At 37.9% G+C, this 22704-nt stretch overlaps 1 protein-coding gene across 8 annotated transcripts in view; it reads left to right on the forward strand.

Moving 5' to 3' along the window:
- Positions 1 to 22704, forward strand: part of SORCS2 (sortilin related VPS10 domain containing receptor 2) — a 581186-nt gene that overhangs the window by 214556 nt on the left and 343926 nt on the right. For all 8 annotated transcript variants that reach the window (XM_048942849.1, XM_048942847.1, XM_048942852.1 and 5 more), the window contains one exon: positions 14488 to 14555. In XM_048942849.1, the coding sequence (XP_048798806.1) occupies positions 14488 to 14555 (68 nt within the window). The remainder of the gene's footprint in view (positions 1 to 14487; positions 14556 to 22704) is intronic.

The raw sequence follows: 22704 nt of genomic DNA on the forward strand, positions 1-22704 counted from the left end.
CCTTCAAGTATTGGAAAGCTACAATGAAGTCTTCTCATTGAGGTCTTCTCATTATTTTATGGCTCTTCTCCAAGCTAAACAATCCCAGTTCCCTCAACCTTTCTTCATAGGAGAGGTGCTCCAGCCCCCTGATCGTCTTAGTGGCCCTCCTCTGGACCCGTTTCAAGAGCTCTGCATCTTTCTGACTTACAGAATGACTTACAAGACATTCTTCTTGCAGAAATCATTCACTTTACACCAAAATACAACAAATGCAAAAACTCTGTAAAAGCACGCATATTCCTATCTCCTCTCTCTTTCTCTCCTCTCCCCTCCTTCATGTTTTCTTCAGTAGTTAGTTCAGTCAAGAATTACTTCTTCTATCACTCTAGTAAGCAGTTACCTCATAGCCTTTATCCACTTGGATTCATTATGAATTTAGGCAGAAAACATTTAGCTGTTGTGGTCATTATCTGCCATTACCTGCTATGAGGATTTTTATGCTTTACTATGCTGAACATTACGGAATTAAGATTGTGGTTGCAGTGCCTTCAATAAATATCTATTTCCATGGACGTTCAGTTCTAAGAATTCAGAATAGGAAGCCTTTAGCTACAGGCAGTCATTTAATTTTTTATTTCTGTCCTTTTCCTTTGGAGTTGAACATAAAATTTTAAACAGAATGATCTTCTAAAACTATTAAAATAAACAGATTGTCTTGGAGGTTTACTGATTTCTTCTCCCTTTCTGCTTTTTCCATTCCCCTACCCCCTTCTAGATTCTTTTCTCTAGTCTTCCAGTGTGAAATAACCATCAGAGTCACTGCAAAGCTGAATGGTAATTAATAATTAAAGACAGATCCAGAGGAATGTATCTATAATGCATTGATTTATGGAGGGAGGAGTGTGTAAGTTGTTGTTTTTTTCTCTTTCTTTCTTTTCTCTTTTAAAGAGAAAAAAGCAAAAACTTGGTAGGTATTCTTAGAAGCACATGTATTGCAAATTTCAGACTAAGCTGCTTACTAGTCATGATGCCACTTCTCAAAATAACGCATCAGGTATTGAGTGTGCAGCTCTCACCAACTTGCTCATACTAGCCTGTCGGGCACAACCATAGCCTCTTAGATTTTCTTTGCTTTGAGGTAATTAAAAAACAAAAAAAAGGGAGGACCACTCCAGGTGCTGGGATGCTAAAAACAAGACAAAGGACTCCGAACCAGTGACGCACACCCTGCACTATTTCCCTGAACTACTTCTCTTACGGCTCTGAGGAGTGAGTATTTCACAGGGACTGACTGTCCTCCAAATGCCTTAACCCCCAGAGAAAATGGGCACTACTTGAGCTGAATGGGAACCAGGGAATTTTCTTAAGGTTGAAGATGTTTTCCCTTCCTGATTGATGCGTTTCACTGGTAGCATTCTTACTGCCTTTTTATTTTATTCGTGGGAAATTCACATTATTTCCAGGTATCTGAAGGTTCGTTTTGCACTTCTCTAATCTGTTTATATCTGTGTTCTATTTGTGCCGTCATTTGGGGAAGGGAAAGGGAGGCTCCAAAAATACTTGTCCATTGCTGTCTATTTGTTACCTTTGTTACACCTTTTGTGGAGCAGGGATTATGGAGTGTTCTCCTTCTGGGCTGATGGGAAACCACTGTCCCTGAAATGGCAAAGATTTCTGTGGGTGTCTCTGAACTGGGTACTCTGTGAATATGCATAAAAACTGAGTTCTAACTATTGCTGATGTTCTTTCATTAAAATCTTCCAGCGTTGAACTTCAACATTTATAATTTCTTCCTTCACATAACGTTAATAACAATGCTTTATTAATTAACTAATACTGTAATGCGTTACATTGCTCATTTTAAATCTCAGAGCATTTAAGACATTTTGATCCGTATTTTTCCAGTGTTAGTCACAAAAGAGGTTGTCTTTGGAAAAGCTGAAATAAACAGAAAGAAATTAAAGGAGTCAAATGTTGTTTTTAAATGTATGGGCAGTATATTTTCCCCATGGCCTCCAGTCTTGTAAAATATGGGTGTTTTTTAATAGTTTGCTTTTTTTTGCGTATTTTATAAACAGCAGATATACGTGGATGGAGATAATGTGTTGAGATTATTTTCAGTAGCCTACTTCTACTCTCTTTCTGTCAGATATTTTAAATTAACTTTTATTTTGATTAAGAAATGTTTATTTAAGAAAGAGCTTCTGATGTGTAGGTTTCCACTATAGGATAAAACAGCTTACATCATTAAATGTAACTTACATCATAAATATAACAGAGCTGTTCTGTGTGGGTAGTATCATGTCCTTTATTTAAATCTTAACTTTGTGAAGCTACAGGCGTTTTATGGAAAACATGGCTTGGCTTTTTTTCCTGTGCTTAGAATATGTGAGACTTCTGCAAATATTGGTTTTGTCAAAATAGAATCCTTCCCTTTGTGAAAAAAATGTCAAGATCAGATTTGATTTTGATCTGCTTAGAATAGGCTTAATCTAGATTCCCAGATTCCCCTAGACTCAAATAGATTTTGGATCAGACTCAAATTAATGAATAGGTAAAGATGAGGAAGGAGACAGACTGGTGACACGCTGGAACAGGTTGCCCAAGGAAGTGGAGGCATTCAAGGCCAGGCTGGATGTGGCTCTGGGCATCCAGGTCTGATGGTTGGTGACCCTGTACATAGCAGGGAGGTTGAAACTAGATGATCATTGTGGTCCTTTTCAACCCAGGCCATTCTATGATTCCATGGTAAGGAGGAAGAAGAGCATCCCATTGGTAACAAGATCAAGCTCAGAAGTTGCAGTTGGATTTGGGCTATATCCTCTGCACTCTGAGTATGAATGCCTTTTTATCATGGCATGAATTAAACCCCAAACTAAAGGAAAACAGTTTACAAGAATTTGAAGGTTCATGTTTTTTCTCTCTTTAGGGATAAAGTAATTTCTGTAATAAAAGGACTGTTGACTTGTGAAGAGAGGGGACTATGCTTTAAGTTTTGGAAATAGGCCACAAATAGAGACAATACTAATAATATAGAATTATATGGAATTATAAAATTATGTAGAATAACAGACAGTAAGAATGAACTAATTAGGAGAAAAGATTCAAAAATAAGCAGAAGTTGGTCTGAGATGCTTAGTATACTGAAGTACAACAGTGCTTGTTATGAACACTGTGAAGAAATTTTAACAGCATTACACTAAGTTCTTTAATAGCTTGATAGAAAACTTGTCATAGTTATGCAGACCATTTTGAAGAAATAGAATGCATTATGAAAACTAGTCTGCATCTTCTGAAACAAAATCTAGTTGCATCTAGTTTCTTTTAACTCGTTCCTCAGATTTCCATTTTTTCCTTGACAGGAAACTGAATTTTTTCAGTAGTGAAAGTTCTGCCTTCTTGGCACAGTTTTCATTGCAGATCAGTTACGAGCGTGGTACAGAAACACATAACGGTAGTTCAGCCTTCCTAGCTCCGCAAGGTGCTGGTGTACTGCTATGTCACTAGTACCAGTACCAGCAAGAGGTCTGGATGAATTACATCTTGGATCATGTGTTACAAAAGAAGATCTTTAAGGTTCGTGGCATGCACAATTTATTGTCTGCTGACTCTGCTTCTCAATTTGCCCTTATTTTTGTTTGTTGTTTCGCCTAGCTCTGCCTGGACTTCTTCCACAACTCACTTAGGCGTGGATCCATTCAGATTTTCCAAGAGGCTGAAGCTAGCAGTGTAGATTTCTGGGATGAGTAGTTAATATGAAAAATGAAGCATCTCCAAAGGACTATACAGATGTAAATGGGCAAAACAGTTCTCCAGGAGTGTCTGTCCCTGTGTCTAGGGGCTGGTATATTCTAAATTTAGATGGCATGAATCAGTGATTTATCTCTGACTCCATTTCCCAACTGTGAAACAGAAAGCACTACTACCTTATGCTAAGGGAATTTTAGAAGCCTGTAATTACTTCATTTCTTGAGAAAAGAGCCATGAGAAGTTGTGTTGGAGATAATTGTTCTGAAGTGCTCTAGGAAAGAATTAAAAATATTTGCCCTCCAAGACTTGTGCTGCTAAACTGTTGTACGTGTGCATTTATTTCTGACGGTAGAAAAGAGTAGTTCTCATAACATGAAAAAAATTTCTTAACATTTTTAAAACAATCTGGGAACACAGAGGGGGAGACTAAGCGTGAAGGGAAACATTTCCCAGTACAAATTTGTTACAGAAAATTCTTTGCAGCCCTGACTGTAGCCAGCTTAATGCTAACCGAGAGAAAGCGAATCTATTGAATGCCTAATTCTTTGCTGGAGTAAAATAAAGAAATATAGACCTCATTTATCAGGGCTTACAGTCTTTTTCTGCTTGTACTTCCTTGATCTGAGGGTCATTTAAAATATATTAGAGGTTTAAGGTTGAAATGCAAGGCTAATTTGAAACCTGGCTCTGAGATGACCGATTGTGTTAATATTCTTCATACTGCTTAGAAGTGACATATCTGTGATAGGCCAGAATTAGCCAGGGATCCCAAATGACATGGGATTGCCTGGTGAAACAGCTATTTCTTTTCACAGGTAACACTGTATAATTCCACTTAGCTTTGATGACCCCATGGAGCTTGAAGTAATGAACATATAGGATAGAAGGGGGTGAGGAGGAGTCTTAGGAAACACAAAAAGCTGGCAAAAAACTCTGCACTCACAGCATGGAGACCTTCTGGTTTGGCTCTGGGCTGAAAGTAAAGAACTCTCCAGCATTCTCCTGGCCCCTTCTAACGTTTTCTCTGATATATTTGGCCTTTGACCAATTTTCCCAACTGCTCCCAAACCCTTTCTAATAGTCTCGTAACCCGGCTGGATGTTTCCTCAGCTCCTTTATGCCCTTTCTGTTGGCACGGATATGAATTTCTGCTGCTTCATGAATAATGTCTAAGATAAATGTACTTTCATCCTTCTTCCTCTCAAAGGGGGTCATTCCCATTATTTTACCATAGCTGAATTCTGTTAATTTAATTTGAGGTAGTAGTAATTTGTTTTGAGTGTAGCCACAGGGAGTAGGCAGGTTTGGAATTTGAGGTAGTGGGTCCCCTTCCATGCTGTACTGGGCACAGTGTGTTGTTACTTTTGCTGAAATTAGTAAAAACTAGTTAAAAATTAGTTAAAAAAAAAATTTAACAGGGAAAGTAGGAAATGCAGCAATTAAAATGAAAGGCAGATGAGGAGAGATAACCTTCCACCCAGTAGAAGAATGAAGAGAGGTAGCACTGGGCCTGATCCATTCTGATGTGGAGCTGTAGTGTGAAGTGAATGGTCCTTGTTGTGAGGCATCTGAGCCCACCCCACAAGGAGCAGGACAGTGCTGGAGTACTGCAGGACTTTCTTTAGACAACACTTGAGAAACAGGCCAAGATACGTTTTTTGTTTTATTCCTGTTTTGCTAGGCAACCTCTTGACTTTGTTTTCCACGCTGGTTCTGTATCATTACCTAGGCATGATTTTATCTTTGTTGTAAGTCGCATTAAAGCACCTCTGAGTGTGTTAATGCGTTCCAATGCAACACGCACGCTTCACCACACAAAAAATGCAAAAGAAATTTGCATCTGTTTCTCTTGTGTATTTACTCACCTGGGTAAAATTGTAATCAGCATGACCCTATAATTGCAAAATAACTGCCTTATTCTTTAGCATATTTGTCCTTGCATTATGTCTTTCAGGAGGAGTGTGTTGTTGTCTCTTTCTGTAGATCGCATGACCATATTTATATTTCCCAATTATATTGAACAAATTCAGGTACCTACAACATTCAGGAAATACTATGTTCAGTCCTTATTAACGATAAAAGGATATTAAACATTGTGACAACATCTTGATGCAGCGTCAAAGACCTTTCCACCATATGCAGTTTTATAAAGTCTCTTTCCGATAGGCAGTTAGGTCTTATTTGAACACTATATCTCAGAGATAATTAGATGTAATATTGAGGTCAGTTAGGTTGATGCAGCCTCTGATAAATGGGATGTTATCTAGTACAATGGTGTTTAACCCCGTGGTTCTTCTGACGAGAGGGCAGCTGCGAGGGAGAATAACCAATATGAACATCTCTGCCAGCAATCCTGCGTCATATGAACAGTCCTTCCAGCGTGTGGTATTCTCTACAGATGTTTCCATATGTCTTGAGTAATGTGTTTTTTTTTTTGTTTTTTTTTTTTTTAATAAAGAGCTTAATTACTTTTACATGGTAATAGAAGAAAATAGCTTTGACTTTGAAAAATGATTTAGTGAGGCAAATTGGAAGTTTACTTTCAATTTTTTGTATTTTACTATTGGGAAACAGCATTGCGTGACAGATTGGAAATACTTCCTAAACAAAATTAAATCTTTGTTCCTGGTAGAGAGTAGTTATTTAACACTGATGACCAGAATGAATTGCTTACCCATAATTGTGGATTCTTGACTATCTGGAGGAGAGCAGAGATGCTTTAGATATATCTTCTGCAGATGTTGGCTGTTCTTTCCTTTGAGTTTTCATAGGAATGAAAAAGAACATTTAAACAATAGGTTTGCTTCTGCAGGAAAGATTGTTAATTCAGTTCAGAATATTAGGATATTAGAGGAGATAAGTGAAACGAATCTATATTTCAAACATTTTTACAATTAGGAATCAAGCCAGACTGTTAAAAACTAGAAAAATATATTCTTGCTTCATTCTTTGGAAATTTATTCTTTTGGCATGTTTGCAGAGGGGACTTTAAGAGCTTACAAAATTCTATCTCAAATATTGAAATCCCCTAAACCACACTGGTAGTAGAGAAAATTGCAGTGACAAAGAACTGGAGGGTTTTGTCACAGATTACTTTATTTTGGGCTCTTTGTAAAAGAAGTAAAACAGTCAAAATGTTTCACTGTTTTCGAATTTGCAGATGTGATCTAGAATTTTGGGTCCTGTTACTACGTGGCTTTCAAATTGAGATCCTACTTGCTTGAGTGAGCTCTGCATCAGCTCTTAGCACGGAAATCTCAAAGCTGCATCTGATGCCTGTAGAAATGAGCAGCAACAAGGCAATGTTAGAGTTCTAGCAGTAAAGATTGGCTGCCTCCATTTTACGTTTACATATGCTTTGATTTTTAAGGACTACCTGATAAAAGTTGACAACACATCATTTTCTGTTGTACTGATGGATCAAGCTGATTGAAACTGAAGTAACAGACCAGCTGTTTGAGTTTCTGTATTTATTGTTTGCCACTGTTGGAGACAGGTGACTGATTAGGATGGACCTCTAATGTGAACTGGCATGATTGCTTAAAGTTCTTAGATCTGAAGATTCTTCTTTTGAAGCTGATGACTTTCCAAAAGATGTATTTGAACAATGAACTAACACTTGACTTTGATATCAGGCACAGTCTCATTTATATGTTAGAAAGAATGACTTTTTTCCTTTACTCATCGCAGAATAGCTGAGGATGGAAGGGACCTCTGGAGGCCATCTGGTCCAGCCTCCCTGCAGGGTCACCACTGCTATAGAAGCTAAGGTTCCCTTGTTCTTCCTCTGATTTTTCAGACAAGGTACAAGCCTTGTCTGAAAGTTTTCATGTATTTGGGCATTCATAATTTTGTTTCATTGTAAGCTTTCTCTTGGTAGTATTTTTCATTTGAACTAGCAGCCTCTTCTCACAGTCCTAGGATCTCAGTACCTCCCTGACAAATGTGGCTGAAATCAGTTTACAGAGTAATATAATACAGAGTAGAGATGGACAGCCAAAAGCATACACATGTAATGCTATCATGTAAACATAATTTTCTTCGGAGCTTGCACTGAAGATCTGACATGAATTGATGATGATATGAAGAGTTATTGTCTTCTGAAATTGGATTGTAGGCTCTTGATGGTAATAGGTTGTCTTTTTGTTCTTTGCTTCTACAGCCAGTGCTAACACAATGTAATAATGCTTCATACTAGCCAGTGGATTAAATATGTTATAAATCTTGAAGTTACACTTTAGTCAAAGTGCTTGCAGGGTTAATGTGTGAAGTACTACATTTAACATAGTTTTGAATCTGGAAATAATCAAAGCCAGGGCTTTCAAGTATATTCACTTATTCAGCTCCTCTGAACAGAAATACCTCTTAGAGAATAGGAATTGACCCACTGTTGTTTCTTGCCTTGAGATATGATTAAATGCGCTGTAGAATTATTACTAGTGCTTAAAACAAGTGCAGTGATCTGGCCAGTGACTTCCTGCACAGTAAGTTCTCCCTTCTCCCAATGCAGCTTACTTGGAAGATCTCTAAATCTAACCTCCTTAAGTCTTTCATATTAAACCATGGTTTGCTTGTGTGAACTTTATTATCAGAGAGGAGTAGAAACTTGTACAGCGAGGTCTTAATAGCTTTAAGTAATGATTTAAATGTCTCCATTTTCACCTTTCAGCACAGCATTACAACAGGGTAAACCTAGGTGCTTTTTTCCCACTTACTGCTCTTCCAGTGTAATCAAATTATTATGAAGTTGTTGATAATATTTAAGGCACTTGGTCCATATAATAGACCTGTAATAAATTTTCCTGTTAATAGCCTCTTGATATTTACTTTTCTCACGAGTGTCTGTTTTATATAACAAACGTTAAAAATAATGTCAACCTTAGCGTGATGATCAAAGAGCCTGCCTGCTGCAAAAGTAGAAGTGGCTTGACGGACCAGAGAAATAGGTGTTTACCTTTTATTTGTTATGGGGTTTTTTTTGTTGATCAAATGTCTGTAAGGTTTTGGGAGTACAGAGGGTGATAGTGATAAATTAACAGGTTGTACCTAGAACATCTTGATCACTCTGAAATAGCTACAATGAAATAGTTTTGGTTTATTAGCTAAAAAAGGTGAATTACACAGCATTCTTGAACAAAACTGTGGCTTATGTTCCAGTCATGCAGCGTATTAAGTGCCTGATCAAGTGACTCTCAGAAACACTTCTGATTTCAGTGAGTTCATTCACATGAATGAAATTAAGCAGATGCTAAAAAGTTTGAAGGAATTTGAGTGTGTCTGAGCAGTATGTTCTCCTAGTGGCTATGGCTGTCTGAAAGCATTTGCAGTGTGTTCTCACCTGCTAATAAACTTGGGAAAACATGAAAGCTTGCAATCGTACTTTCAGGGGTACATTTGCAAGTATAAGTGTTTCTCTATTAAAGTTCTGAATAGATGCCAAAAACAAATCTTCAAATCAGAAATAGAGGGAGTCGAATAAAGCTTAACCCACAAAAATCTTAATTTAGATAGATAAACAGGTATCTGCTGAAATTGGTCAGTGAAAATAAAAAGTGATGGAAAGTGCATGGAAAGAAAAGGGGTTTTCTTCTTAAGCCAGTGTTTACCAAAACAAGGGGAATCTTCACAGAAAACAAACAAACAACAAAATCAACAAACCAAAGATAAAATATAAACACCATGGAAAGTGATTGATCAATATATTTTTCCTTTGCTATTCTTTCTGTGTGATATGGTGATGAAAAGAGAAAATTAAAATGGACTCCTTTAAAGGCAAAAGTTTGTTAGGAAATTATTAAAAGCACACTGTATGTCTTTAAGAGCAGGTGTGTATGGCAACTGTTGAGTCATAGCCTGAACCACTGATTGAGCACCTGGGGAAAGGACCTGGTCAGCACTGGGAGCACAGGTGAAGGCAATTCAGCTGTGTGACCAGAGGGGCTGCAGCCTGGCTGCACCTTCCTTAGACCTCATTTAAGGGCTGACTGCCAGGGGGGAAGGATCTCTGGTTGGAGAGCCCTCCCTTGTGAGCCTAGATCTTCAGAGGTGGGTGAGTACTTTGTGTTTTCTTTTGGATCTTTTTGTCTCTTTGTCATAAGACTTCTTGTATCACCATTCCCTTGTGTTGATCTTTCTGATTCTTACAAAGTGCAGCTCTTGTTGGCCTAATCTTGCTGCAAAGCATTTTCAGAAGAGAAACAGAGGGAAGGAAAGCATTCAAAAAAGAAAAGATAAAATCCTAGCTTCAATTATTCATAGATGCTATTATCTGTAGAATTGTGTGGTGAGACACTGGAACAGGCTGCCCAGCGAGTCTGTGGATGTCCCCTCCCTGGAAGCATTCAAGGCCAAGCTGGATGGAGCTGGGAGCAACCTGGTCTAGGGGGGAGGTGTCCCTGCCTACAGCAGGTGTCTGGCAGTAGATAATCTTAAAGGTCCCTTCCAACCCCAACTGTTCTGTGACTCTCTGAATTTTCTTTTTGCTTTAGCTGTCCGTCATTCACTGAAAACCTAGTCTAGCCATGAAGAATGATTTGTTTCTAGAAAAGATTTTTGGAAAAGAAACTATAACTCTTATGTTTGGAGAAAAGCTTTGAGCTGTAGCAGCTAGGGAAATGGAGGTTTGGTATGGGAGATCTCTGACAAATCACAGTTCTGCCTCTCTTTCTCACTCTTACCAGGAAAAAAAAAAAAAAGCAAATTGGTGAGAAGGATGAAAGTGCAGAGATATGGTAATATCTGAATTTCCATTGAAAACTTGCTTTGAATGCTCATTGCTTAAGATTTTAGGAATCCCAAGAAATTTATCCTCTATAACCTTGACCCATGTGGGGAAATACTAGCCAGCTCCAGCTTTAATAAAGAGGCACAGCTTTTATAATGGCAGCTGGAAATTTTAATTTTCCTTTTTCTGTTTTTAATCTGTATGGTGTGACATTATTCTTGTAAGCCTGTCAGGGAGCATTAAAAAACAAACAAAAAACAAGATTTTTTTTCTTTTTAAAGAAAGAGCTGAAAAGTCTCCTGAATTGTTTGCAGGAAAGCTGACAGGAAGCTGGAAATGTGATGTTCTGTTTATTTCAGTGTTCCTGAAACTGCATTGATCTTCAACAGTACTGAAAGGGGCAGAAGAGGCTGGGATCTGAGCAATAGAGATATAATCAAAAAGCTTTAAAACCCAGTAAGGACTGCTCCTAAGAGAAGTGTACAGTGCTCAAAGAATGAACTAGAGGGCTGCACCAGGCATTCGGGTCATTCATCTTGGACCAAAGTACATTTTTATTTTTATTTGTATTTACTGAATTCAAATATCCCTAAATAAAAATCCCCTCAAAACAGAATTCCAATCATGAAGTTTTATTGAGGCTTTACTCCTTTAGAGTTGGCAAATAAAATGTCCTTGGTGTTGTTAAAGGATGAAATATTTTAAAACACCTTTATAACTCTTCTCTTAAAACAGGAGATGGGATTGATCAAGAGATCTGTTACTTTCTAAGTCTGTCTTTAAATTAAGAATCAGGTGAATTTAATTCTCCATTGTTGTTTAGCTACATTCATTTGAGCAGTCCATGGCTAACAGTAGTGCGAGCTGGTAAGGATGATACTATTACTCAGTTGCTATTGTGCTTTGAGCCTCTCTCCATTTACAGGAAACCTGAAATCTTTCACTAGATTTGAAGTGTGGATGAACTGTTGGTTGCCATCAAAGTGGTAAAAATGCTTCGTATTGTGGAGACTCATTAAAATGAAACTGTTGAAACAAGACTCTGCTCTTAGAAATGATGCTCAGAATCCAGAGATCCCAAAGACCATCGCAGTTTTGTGAAATGATTGATTTTTTTTCTTTGGAGTATTTATTTAATGTGGGTAGAATACCGTAAAATCATAGAATTGCTCAGGTTGGAAAAGACCTTGAAGATTGTGAAATGAAACCACAACCTAACCATAGTACCCCAACAACCTTCCGCTTAATCGTGTCCCTGAGCACCACATCCAAATGGTTTTTAAACATATCCAGGGATGGTGACACAACCACCTCCCTGGGGAGCCGATTCCAGTGCTTAACAGCCCTTTCCTGATAGGTCCTGAAGTTTTTCTCAATGTCCAAACCTAAATTTGTCCTGGTGCAACTTAAGGCCATTTCCCCTTGTCCTATCACCAGTGAGAAGAGACCAATCACGCTGTGGCTGTAAGCAGCTTTCAGATGCTGGAAGAGAGCAAGCAGCCTTCTTTTCTTCAGGCTAAACAGCCCCAGTTCCTTCAGTCTCTCCTCACAGGGCACATTCTCCATTCCCTTCATAAGCCTTGTTGCCCTTCATTGGACCTGCTCCAGCACCTCAATATCCTTTCTGTACTGATGTGCCCAAAACTGAACACAGTACTTGAGGTGAGGCCTCACCAATGCTGAGTACAGGGGCAGGATTATTTCCCTACTCTTGCTTATCACACCATTGCTGATATAAGGAACTAGGGTTAGAGAAGCAAATAATGGCATGTACTTCTCAGAATTGTGGCTTGGATGAAGGCAGCTATCTTGATGTGTAAGAAGGCATTTTCCTATGTATGACGCTATCAAATGCAGTTTATGATTACCTGAAACCCTTTCATTTGAATTATGTTGAATAGCAGTAGTTTTTTGGTTTGATGGGTGCAGCCCATAGATGGACTGGAGCTGGCAGACACTACAAGGAGTGTGCTCTTTGTGTGGAGTCCTTTAATGTTACGGGTGGGTACTGAGAAACAGAGATGGCTTATTGTGAATGTGCTTCGCTGATCTTTCCAAGATCAAAGCAGGTAGGTTGAGAGTAACCTGATAGGATCTTTTGTGTGTGGTAATAATCAGTTATGAAACACTGGACTTTCCCTGTGGTAGTTTCAGTTTATACCGCTGTAAGTGATCTGAATTAAATTTACAGTTTTAGGACATAGAGAGATGAAAAACATAGGTTTAGTAAGTTCAGAATTCAGTCTTTTCATGAATATGAAAAATCCTCATATCTTCCCTCTTTTTAATTTTTAATCTCATGTAGCTCAAATATGTTCTTGCATCTCTTTAAAAAAAAAAAATTTCCTAGGTCAATTTTTGTGGCATAAGAATTTCAGGTCTTCTAAAAGCCAAGATCTGAAATGTTTTCCTTAATAATTAGAGCCAATTGATGCTCCCAATAGTGAAGTTTCTTTCTTTTTCTCCTTAATTGCAAGGACCAGCAAAATGCTGTAGTTGGGATGCTGACAGTGAATAGCTGACCTGATGGAGCATGGTTGGGTTGTGGCCAGGACTCTCATCAGTAGATACTCCTTCTCAGTTGGGAAATGTTTCTTTTGGCTTTGTAAGCCTTGTAGTAACCTATTTAAAAGTAAGATTTTTTTTTTTTGTCTTGTTCTATTTTAAACCAAGGCTATACTTTTACAATGCGTTTTCATCAAATTCCAAAAAAAGCATCTGGTAGATGCATTTCCTTTGAGAATAAGAGAGATTAATATTGTTTGTTAATTAATGAGGTTCTGCTTTTACTTATTAAGCATATATCTAGCAATACATGTTATGAATTTGTTAGGCTACAATCAATCTGTGACTAATACAATAGCTCAGTTTTGCAAAATGTTGTTTTTCAAGATACCATGTATGTAGCACCTGTAGTCTGGAATTCTCTTACAATCTCCAGTGTACATAGACCCAAGCTTTGAACTGTTGCATAAATGTGGTATTAGCATATTAATTGTCTGGATAATCAAATGAATGCCTAAAGTTGCTGTTTGCTAGAGATTTCACCTGGTGGTCAGGAACAGGGGAAGTGCCAGCTAAGTAACAGCATGCTCTGAGCTGCTGGAGACTGATGTTGACCCTGCATTAAAGAAATGTAACAGCTGTGCAGAGAACCACAGGTTCTTCCAATTCAACCTCAGTGGGGTTGCTATGGTAACTTGGGGATAAGAAGCACTAATATGGACTGGCAGCAAGCGAGGGAAATCTGTTTTAAGTGATCTAAATATAAAACACAGCACTCAGCTTGATACATCAGTCATGGACTAACACTTGACATTGACCAGTGAATTTGTCAGATGTTGAATGAATGGAATATCTGTTTCTTACTGACTTTTCTTGTAGGCTGTGCATGTTTTGTGGACTGAATTTGTTAATATGTATTTAGATACTGGTAATCCTGATGAGTAATTACAGAGTGCAAAGCCTGTTCTTCAAAGGAGAAGAATACTTTTAGGAATAAAAAATTTACAGACATTATAGTCACATTTTTGATCTTGTAGAGAAGACCCAAACTCATTTTCTGTCTTTAATTTATATGGGTAATCAAGGTTAATTGCTATTGTTTAACACTTTGAGCTAATAAATAAATGTGTCCATAGATGTCAATGACAGTTGCCTCCCTTAAATTGGCAACCAGTTTGGTTCTTTTTACTGAGAAGATCATTCAGATTGCTTCGGGGCTGTCATGTGGTAGAGGGATTTATGTGACCATTCTGACTCCACTGTGAAGTGAAAGTCACCTGGTTTGCAGAAAGCTTCAATTGCTGAAATAACTCTCCTCAGAAAGAGGAAAAAAATCCCATTCAGTCAGTCTAAAAGTAAATCCAATAAGAAATAACAAAAAGAAAACAAAACAAAAAACCCAACCTGAAACGCAGTTCAGATTTTCAGAATTCACCTCTATATTCACGAGAGTAATGCTGCCCATTTTCTGCCTCTGTTTTATTTATCAGTGTATGTTTATAAACGTGTTTTTATTGTCTTTTTAGGTGATCCTGATCCTTACCAAGTACTATCATACTGACATGGGAAAAGTGCTGGAGAGCTCTTTGTGGAGGTAAATTTTATGCTTTTCCTATAACTTCTGTCTTTTCTCTGAGTTTGTCTCTCTCTTCCTGTAACAAGTTGCTGCTGGATTCATCTAACTACTTTTTGATGTTAATATGGCAGTATGACCCAGAGTCTTAGTAGTACGTATTCTTTTTCTTCTTTAAATGACCTGCAGTTCTGTACGAAAGAGTTTGAAATGAATTTGCAGTAGAGAAACAAACAGTTGTGGAGTGTGTAAAGCACCTTCCCAGTGCCGCTTTATAAGAGGCAATTTGTTTTCTTTCTCATAGAAATTTTACATTGAAGTTACCTGAAGACGTTCAGTCCCATATTGTGTTGTGATGTGTCTCTTGGGAGTTTTTGCAGTTCTTGAGTGCTGTATTGTGGGTAATAAGTAACCCTGATTTGGAAGGAGTCACAATTGTCTGGATGAAATACAATACTGGTGCTGGCTAGGTTGTATGTTATGACAACTTGAAATATACAGTAATTCAATTAAGATTTCTAAATTGATTGTCACGTTCTTAACGTTTGGGAGGTAGAACATCAACATGCTTGTTGTTGTGTATGCACAAATTGTGTTATCAAACATTAATCAGCACAAAAACAAGGCTAGGGTAAGATTATTACACTAGTTCAACATCATAGATGAAGATCAGTACTTTCCCACCCTGCTATCTTTTTTTTTTTTTTTTTTGCTAACATACCTGCTTCAAGCTTGCTGACAGGAGATGAATTACTGTAATTACTCTGTGGTTATGCATGTTGAGATGACTTGTTTTTTCAAGGTAAATGGCTAACAGGTACCTACTTTGCAGAGTTGTGTGCCACCTGAATGACTATAGCGCAGCAAGCATGAACCTATTCAAAGTTATTTAAGTGCTCATGTGTTGAATGACAGCTCTTAAACCAAACACCTAAAATTTTCTCAGGTGTCCATTTTCTTTTGCTAGATAAGCTTTCTGTGTTCTGTATAATTTTCTGTGTATCTATATAAATTCTACAAGAGACTTTCCTGTACCCATTATGTAGACCTGAAAATTGAAAATATATCCCTGTTATCAGTAACTATAAGGTTGCTTCAGTGTTTGCAATGGAATTTTGCTAGGTTATTTATAGCTCTACAGGTATTCTTGAATTATTCTGCCTGGATATCTAAGCAGTTGTTACAAATGACAGCAGACATGCTTGAGAATTTCTTGTGTAGCCAGTAAGCTTCAGGTCTAGAAACAAATGGGTGTTGTAATACATTGTGACTTTGGTACCTGTAAGCTTCATGCTTTCCCAAAAGCTCGCATAGAGAGCTTACCTTGCATCTGTGTGAGAAAATCTGATCTGAACATGGTGCATACCAATCTTGTTACTTTTCTTGAGGAAGGCTGTTTATTCTTGTGGGATTTCTCGTGGCAGCAGCAGATCTTTGCAGTACCTTGAGAGCACTTAATATTTGCTCAGGATTGAGCTTTTTAGGGTTACTGGTGGTTCCTTTGTTCTTATCCTTTAATCTTCCAACCTGGGAAGTTGATTACATATTTGTTTCTGTTTTAGTTTCTGTCCAACATCTTGTGCAAATAAGACAACAAAATAGAAATTCAGATTCCATCAGAATTGTGTAAGCATATATTGCTTTCTTGTTAAATGCCTCCAGCCTATGCAGCATATGCAATATGTTTCAAGTTTTGCTATCCACGCTTCAGTACAATCTATCATGGAAGTCTTTTAAACTTACCCAGCCTGACTCCTCAAAATAAACTCTCTACTCTTTCAAAAATAAACATAAAACAGGCTTCAGATAATGTTGCTTTCTTTTGAGGACATTACTGCTTTAAACAAGGTTGCTCAGACCTTGCTGACAGCTGGTGTGAAGAAGAACTGATGTGAACTGCATTTGAATAAAATTGATGCTACATCACGTTATAAAAAAAATCAGGGCTTTTTCCTTATGGGGAATGGATTTACCAGATGTTTTGGTTGTTTAGGAAACTAGGATGGGAAAGCTGAAAGGAAACAAGCACCTAAGATTTGTAGTTGGGCAAGAGGTGGTAGCTGATCCATCCCTAGATATGTTCTGTGTTCACCTCCTGCCTCTGCCCTTCGGGGTGCATAAGCTGAACGCAGATACGTCAGATTGTGAGTTAGAAAGTTTGTATATTTAGAAAAGTGCAGACAGGGCTAGCTGGTGCAAAAAAAATCAAATAGTGCCTGTCTCTGTTGAGATGTAGCTCATTATATGTAGAAAATAAAATAAATACTGAACGCTGCATCAGGGAATCTTTGTATTTTTTTTCCTGTGTTACGAGTTTGGGTGTGAATTGGTGAAGCTCCATGTTTGCTTGGAGAACCATGACATGGTGTTATACTCATGCTGGCATCCTGCCCAGAAGGAACAAAGCGTAGGTTTATTTTTATGCTTTCTGGTTTGTTTCTCTCCTGTTTTTCTCTCGTTTGCATCAGAACAAATATACAGTAAAAATGGGTGTGAAAAATGACATAGGGTTTTTTTGCCAGTGGATAAAAACCATTAATCTTGGTGAAGTTTCTGTGCCCCAGTGGGAATGGACTCTGTCCTATTATTTCCTGATTCTGTCCTGTGTTTTTCTTCTTCCTGTCTTTCACAGCTACACCATAGCAGACAGTTAATATTCTCTAAGTGAAGATAAACTTGTTTTATAACCCAGTCAGTCCCCACCAGGTTAATTTTTTAACATTGTTTATCTGCTACGTTTATCTCGCCAGTCTCTAAATTATCACAGCTTGGCATATATCAGTCCTTGGTTGGACTCGATGATCTCTGGAGTTCCCTTCCAATCCCTACAATTCTGTGATTTCCTGCAAACACATCTTTCTTTTCTTCCTCTAAAACATGTATCTACTTCAACTCCCTCTTTTTCCTCCCTCACACAGTTGTTTTTTCTTGCCATCTCTGGAACAAGGAGTGAGAGGGGAAGAGTAACTTGGTAGTTATTTGTTCAGAGATGGTTATTTGTTGCTGTAAGCAGACTTTCCAGAGTAATGCAAATGGTAGAGGAAAAAAATAAAAACAGCCTGAGGTACATTCCAGTGGAGATGTGGAGACCTTCGTACGAAGAAGAGAGGTTTTTGGAAATGGAAATTTCTGTGCTTTTGCAGAGCTTTGTTGGTTTATATAGGTGACTTGTATCTTCATGTGGGTCAGCTTTCAGGATTGGGATGCCAAAATATTGTCTTGGAAACTTATTGTTAGCTAATGAATAGTAAAAATGGTGTTGGTTAATGCAAGTCTTAACAACTTTGTACTAGCAGCAGTTATCTCTGGTTACAACGATGAGGTGAATGCATAAATCTTGGTGGAAATGTATAGTTAGAAAACACCAGTGTTTCTGTAGTCAGCTATTTCTGATACTTTGCTAATTTGCTTATTAAGTAACTGTTAATGTAGGATTAAATTGCACAGCTATTTGACTCAAAGTAGAGAAGTAAACAGAGATAACATTGGTTGCTTCTTGAATGTAAAGCAACTTAGTGGGAGGAAATAGAACACTGTTCAGGTTTATTTTAAGAGTTTATGAATTACAGTACATCTTGAGGGCACAGGTGGGTTGTCATGTTAGGCCTTATGAACTTAATGAAAAAGTGATGTTCCAGACTAAAACTTCAAATTCAAATACTAAAACTATGTTCACAAATTGTATGTAGTAAGGATTCTTTACATATCAATGCTGCTTACATCAGAGTCCACACACATCTTTAAACAATGTGTGTAGCCTATGGAAGAACTCCGTCAAAAAGAGCATTCAGTAAAACAGATACTTGAGCATGTGCTTCCATATGCCTTAAGGATCTGTCGGTGCATGAATATATGAGTGCAGATATTTTGCAACCTCAGGTGATTCTGTGCACATATTGCACACTTGCAATTTATGTGCATGTTCTTCAATCTTAAAATCAAATATTTTAACATTAATTTCGTAGACACTGAGAAACTAATACTGCAGGTGCAAGTTAATCATCATGAATTTCTTAAAAACAGGTGTGTATTATTTTCATTTTATAAATTGGGGCAACTGAGATATGTGATTGCTGTGGGTTGTCCAGCGATTCAGCGTGGTGTGGCCATGGAATTGCCTTCCAACCCCATACTCAGAATTCTGTTTCTGATATGAATGCAGCCTTCTCTTCTTAACTTGACCTAGGCAACAAATAATAGATGCTGCTGATGATTGCTAATAAAGTTTAGATTGCATCTTATCAAGCATAATGATATGGCAGTGCTAATGAGACATGCTGCATAATTGCCATTGTTCCCAATGGCATCCCCATGTTGTTATTGTTTCACCATAGCAAAACAAACTGCATTATTTGATGTTAACTGCAGCGTTGCTTCTTCTCAGCACTGCTTCCTGAATCCTAGTTAGGTCAGTTTTCAGAAATGTTGAGGTATTTTGTGTTGTGAGTAATGGTGTTGCTTACTCAAAGGCAGCTTGAAGAGGGAGCAAAGTAGCAGTGCTAGAAAGGGAGGTTGTGAAGGTCTAGGTCAGCAGCTGAGAGTGCAAGCAAATATGAGCCTCCTTGCATGCACTCCTTGCACAGCATGGCACTTGGCAAAGCACAGGAAGTCAGAAATTCCTTTACACATGGCACAGTTGCATCTCTCTGCACCCACAAAAGCCATGTATTCTGGGCAAGATCCAGTTGTGTAATCCCACTGCCTATCATGAGTGATCAATGCACAGTGATGCTCTGGGCGTTTAGACAAAGGCAAAAGCCTGTGTTAAGGTTAAAAGTCAGACTGGAAAGAGCTGGGGAGTCTTTTTGAGGTAGATGCAGTGAGCAAAATACCACTCTGGAAAGTAAAACTTCTGGACTTTGTGTCGCTCCGTCAGAAAGACTGTAGGTACTTTTTTCCATGCTCTTGAGATTTGTAAATGAAATTTCACCTGTTTCCTGAAATTAATTTAAAAAGCAACAAAAAAAAAAAAAAAATCAACAATATAAGATGTGGTGTCTCACTCAATTTCTTTCGTGATGCGAAGTGCTGTTTACTAAGGGAGTGACTGTTCTGCAGCAACTTGCACTTCCAGATGGTCTTATATTGTGGTTCAGCTTTGAAAAGTGACTTTGTAGAAACGGCCCTAAGGGATCAAGTTATTGAGTCTGTGATTTCCATATCAAATTTGCTTTCTCACCGAGTAAAAACAACGAAAAGAAATGGTTTTCTAATTATTAGCCTAGCAAACTCAGCTTGGGATCTAATGTCTAGCTGTGCTTGCTCTGGCTAATGCATCGTCCTGAGTAATGCAGATTCTGTAGCCAAAATACACTGCCCTCAATTATTCTGCAGCTCTTTTGTCCTCCTGTTATATCCTTGTTTACACCTGTTCCATTGCAAAAAGATTTTGGGCAATGAGGTTCAAAAAGTAGTCCTTCAATTAGAATTCTAATCTCATTATTGAACAACAGATTTTTATGCTGTCTTTGATCATATTACCATATTCACCTAATAACATTACTAGGAATTTCATTATCTTTGCTGCAATTTCTGTCTTGCTAATACTCTACAGTGTGTCATTATGAGTTGAGTTGTGCAGGAGTGTTTCTGTTTTATTTTGGGCATTTAAAATAGGCTGTAAAACCAGAGTTAGAATGTAGTAGACTTCAGTCTATGAGCAATGTTTTACTGTGGTTGTCAGGTAAGAAAAATAAATAAAAGACAAAGTGAAGGGAGCATATCTTGACAACCTTTGAACATGCCAGATATTGGAGAGATGATTATTAATCTTTGTAAGAGGCAGCTGTATTGTTGACAGTACAGATGTACTACTTAGGTGTGTATTCTGATAGATACGTGGCTTGCTGTATTCTTTCCTGTGACAAAGACCTAACGCATTGACAAATAACCTTGTTGGTACCTTGGCTAATCCTGTTGCATGTTTTAACTGTTGCTTTTGGCCATTTGTAAAAACAAACAAAAAAAGAACTTTGACTTTAGATGCAGATATTGTGAACCAGTATGCAAGAGTGTTATGGTCTGATGTTCAGTGAAGCCCTTTGAATGAGATGGATGCTGCATGTAAGGAAGCCCTTTTGTATCCTGTGTTAATATAGTTGCATCTTTTGTGTATTTTGATGGCTGGTATGTATGAAGGTCTGAACTGGGGGGGAAATAAACTATACACAAGCAAATAAAAGCTACCGGAGGAGTCTTCCTAAAATACTTTCTTAAATAACTGTTGTTCACAGATGGCAGTGTTCTGCCATAACTCCTCTTTCAAGCCTTCATCTTGGAGTGATGATGTTGATTTCAAATGTTTGTATGTTTCTAAACTAGTTTTTGAATACACAAACATATGACATATGGATTAAAACCCATTAAGAAAGCTGAGATTTATACTGATAGAAAAAGGCCTTGGCTTGCAGTATGCTTGTGTCTGTTGGAGCTAGATGCAGCATGGCTGCTGAACAGGTTAAGTTTATCTTGAAGAGTGGCAATGCTGATTTTATTTTTTATTTTTTAAATTTTTTACCTGTCTCCTTAACTGCTGGAAAGGGAGTTAAATCAGTGTAAGGCTTATCTCACAGTGAGTAAATCAGTTTATTCAGAAAGAATAATCATGTATTTAAAATGGTGTACAAATCATGTCCCATTATTTGAGTAAAATGAAGTTCAGTCATAGAATTTCTGATTACATTAACTGGAACTGGTATCTTAAGACTTTCTGGTGTGGGAATTGTCCCATAATGCTGCACACAGGTTCTTGTTTTACATGAATTTCTTTCAGCTGGGACTGATCGTAATAGAATAAGTAATTTTTCTTACCCCAAGTCCATCCAGGTCAGTAGTAGCAGTAAGTTCAGAAAAGGCATTTAACTGCTCAGCTCTCTCATGGTATTTTACTGTACAAGCTTTCAGTAAAAAAAAGTATTAGCTTTCTTGCTAGTTTCAGCAGGCAGGTTTAAGATGAGGAGTAAAGAAACAATGCCCTTCTATGCATTAACCATCTGTGGGGTTAGCAATTGTTTTTTTTTTTTTGGTGGTTCTCATCCTCCTTCCCCACGTTCTCAGAATAAGGAGAGAAATTTGCACTGGCATTGCTCATGATCAACTTGCATATGGTCGAACTGAATACAGTTCAGTTTTAAAGTCTTAAAGCTTTTATTGTGGCATGGTTCCTTTGAATGAAATTTGTGTGAAAGTAGTTGAACCATCTTTTTATTTTTTTTTTTCTGGCTAATCAGAAGTACTTTGCTGCGTCGTCATCCATTAACTCCCACTGTCAGCAGGCCAGCACTGCAGGGACGTGTGGAGCCCATAACCTAGGGGCAGATGGAATGACAGGTATATACACTAAGCAATGTTTATTTTGCCCTTTTGAAAATGGAATAAATAAGAAACTGCAATGAAAGCAGCTGGCTTCATTTGCTCGCTGCATTTCTATGATGATAAGTGAGATATAAAACCCTGAATGGGATATGTTTTTAGAAACTTTAGGAAGGGCGAAGTCGTGGCTTAAAGGAGTATATGGTAAAGCAGATATGACATAGCACTCAGAACCTGGTGGTCCTATGGGGTCCCCCTTCCACCTACTTTATTACCTTGTTTGAAGAGCCACCGTTCTTGTCCTTTCCTCCTTTTCATCTTTGCCTTTGTTTATTTGGAATAAAATAACTTGGAGAACTGTTTGTACAGGCACAGTAAGACCCCAGTCAGAGCTGTAATGCTGTATTGAGACAAATAATATGAAGGACTGTAAAGCATAAGGACGTCTTGTGTTTTGTCCCAGAGTTTTTGGATTGAGCCTGGAAGAGACAAGAGGCCACAGTGACATACAATGGGACCCATCCAGAAACACTTATCCGTGGTCTCACAACAAGTCAGCTAATATCTGCACAGGCAGCAAGATGCTTTTTTTCTCAGCTGCTATTTTGAAAATGCTGCTTTGCAAACCACAACTACTTCTCTTTACTGTTGGGCACCTCGTGTCACTGATGTGGTATGTGGCATGAGAGCAGCTTCTCTAGTATGTGCTGTCTGTTCTAGTGCATCTCCTGCTAAATTATTGCAAAGTAATTTGGTTATTGGACCCAAATGAGTGAACAGCTGCATAGTTAATTATGCAGAGTGGTATAGAAAAATGTAGCATTAATGTTTTATACTCTTATTATCCCTGTGATAGGGA

The sequence above is a fragment of the Lagopus muta genome, chromosome 4 (genome assembly GCF_023343835.1).
Source record: "Lagopus muta isolate bLagMut1 chromosome 4, bLagMut1 primary, whole genome shotgun sequence".
Lineage (NCBI taxonomy): Eukaryota > Metazoa > Chordata > Aves > Galliformes > Phasianidae > Lagopus > Lagopus muta.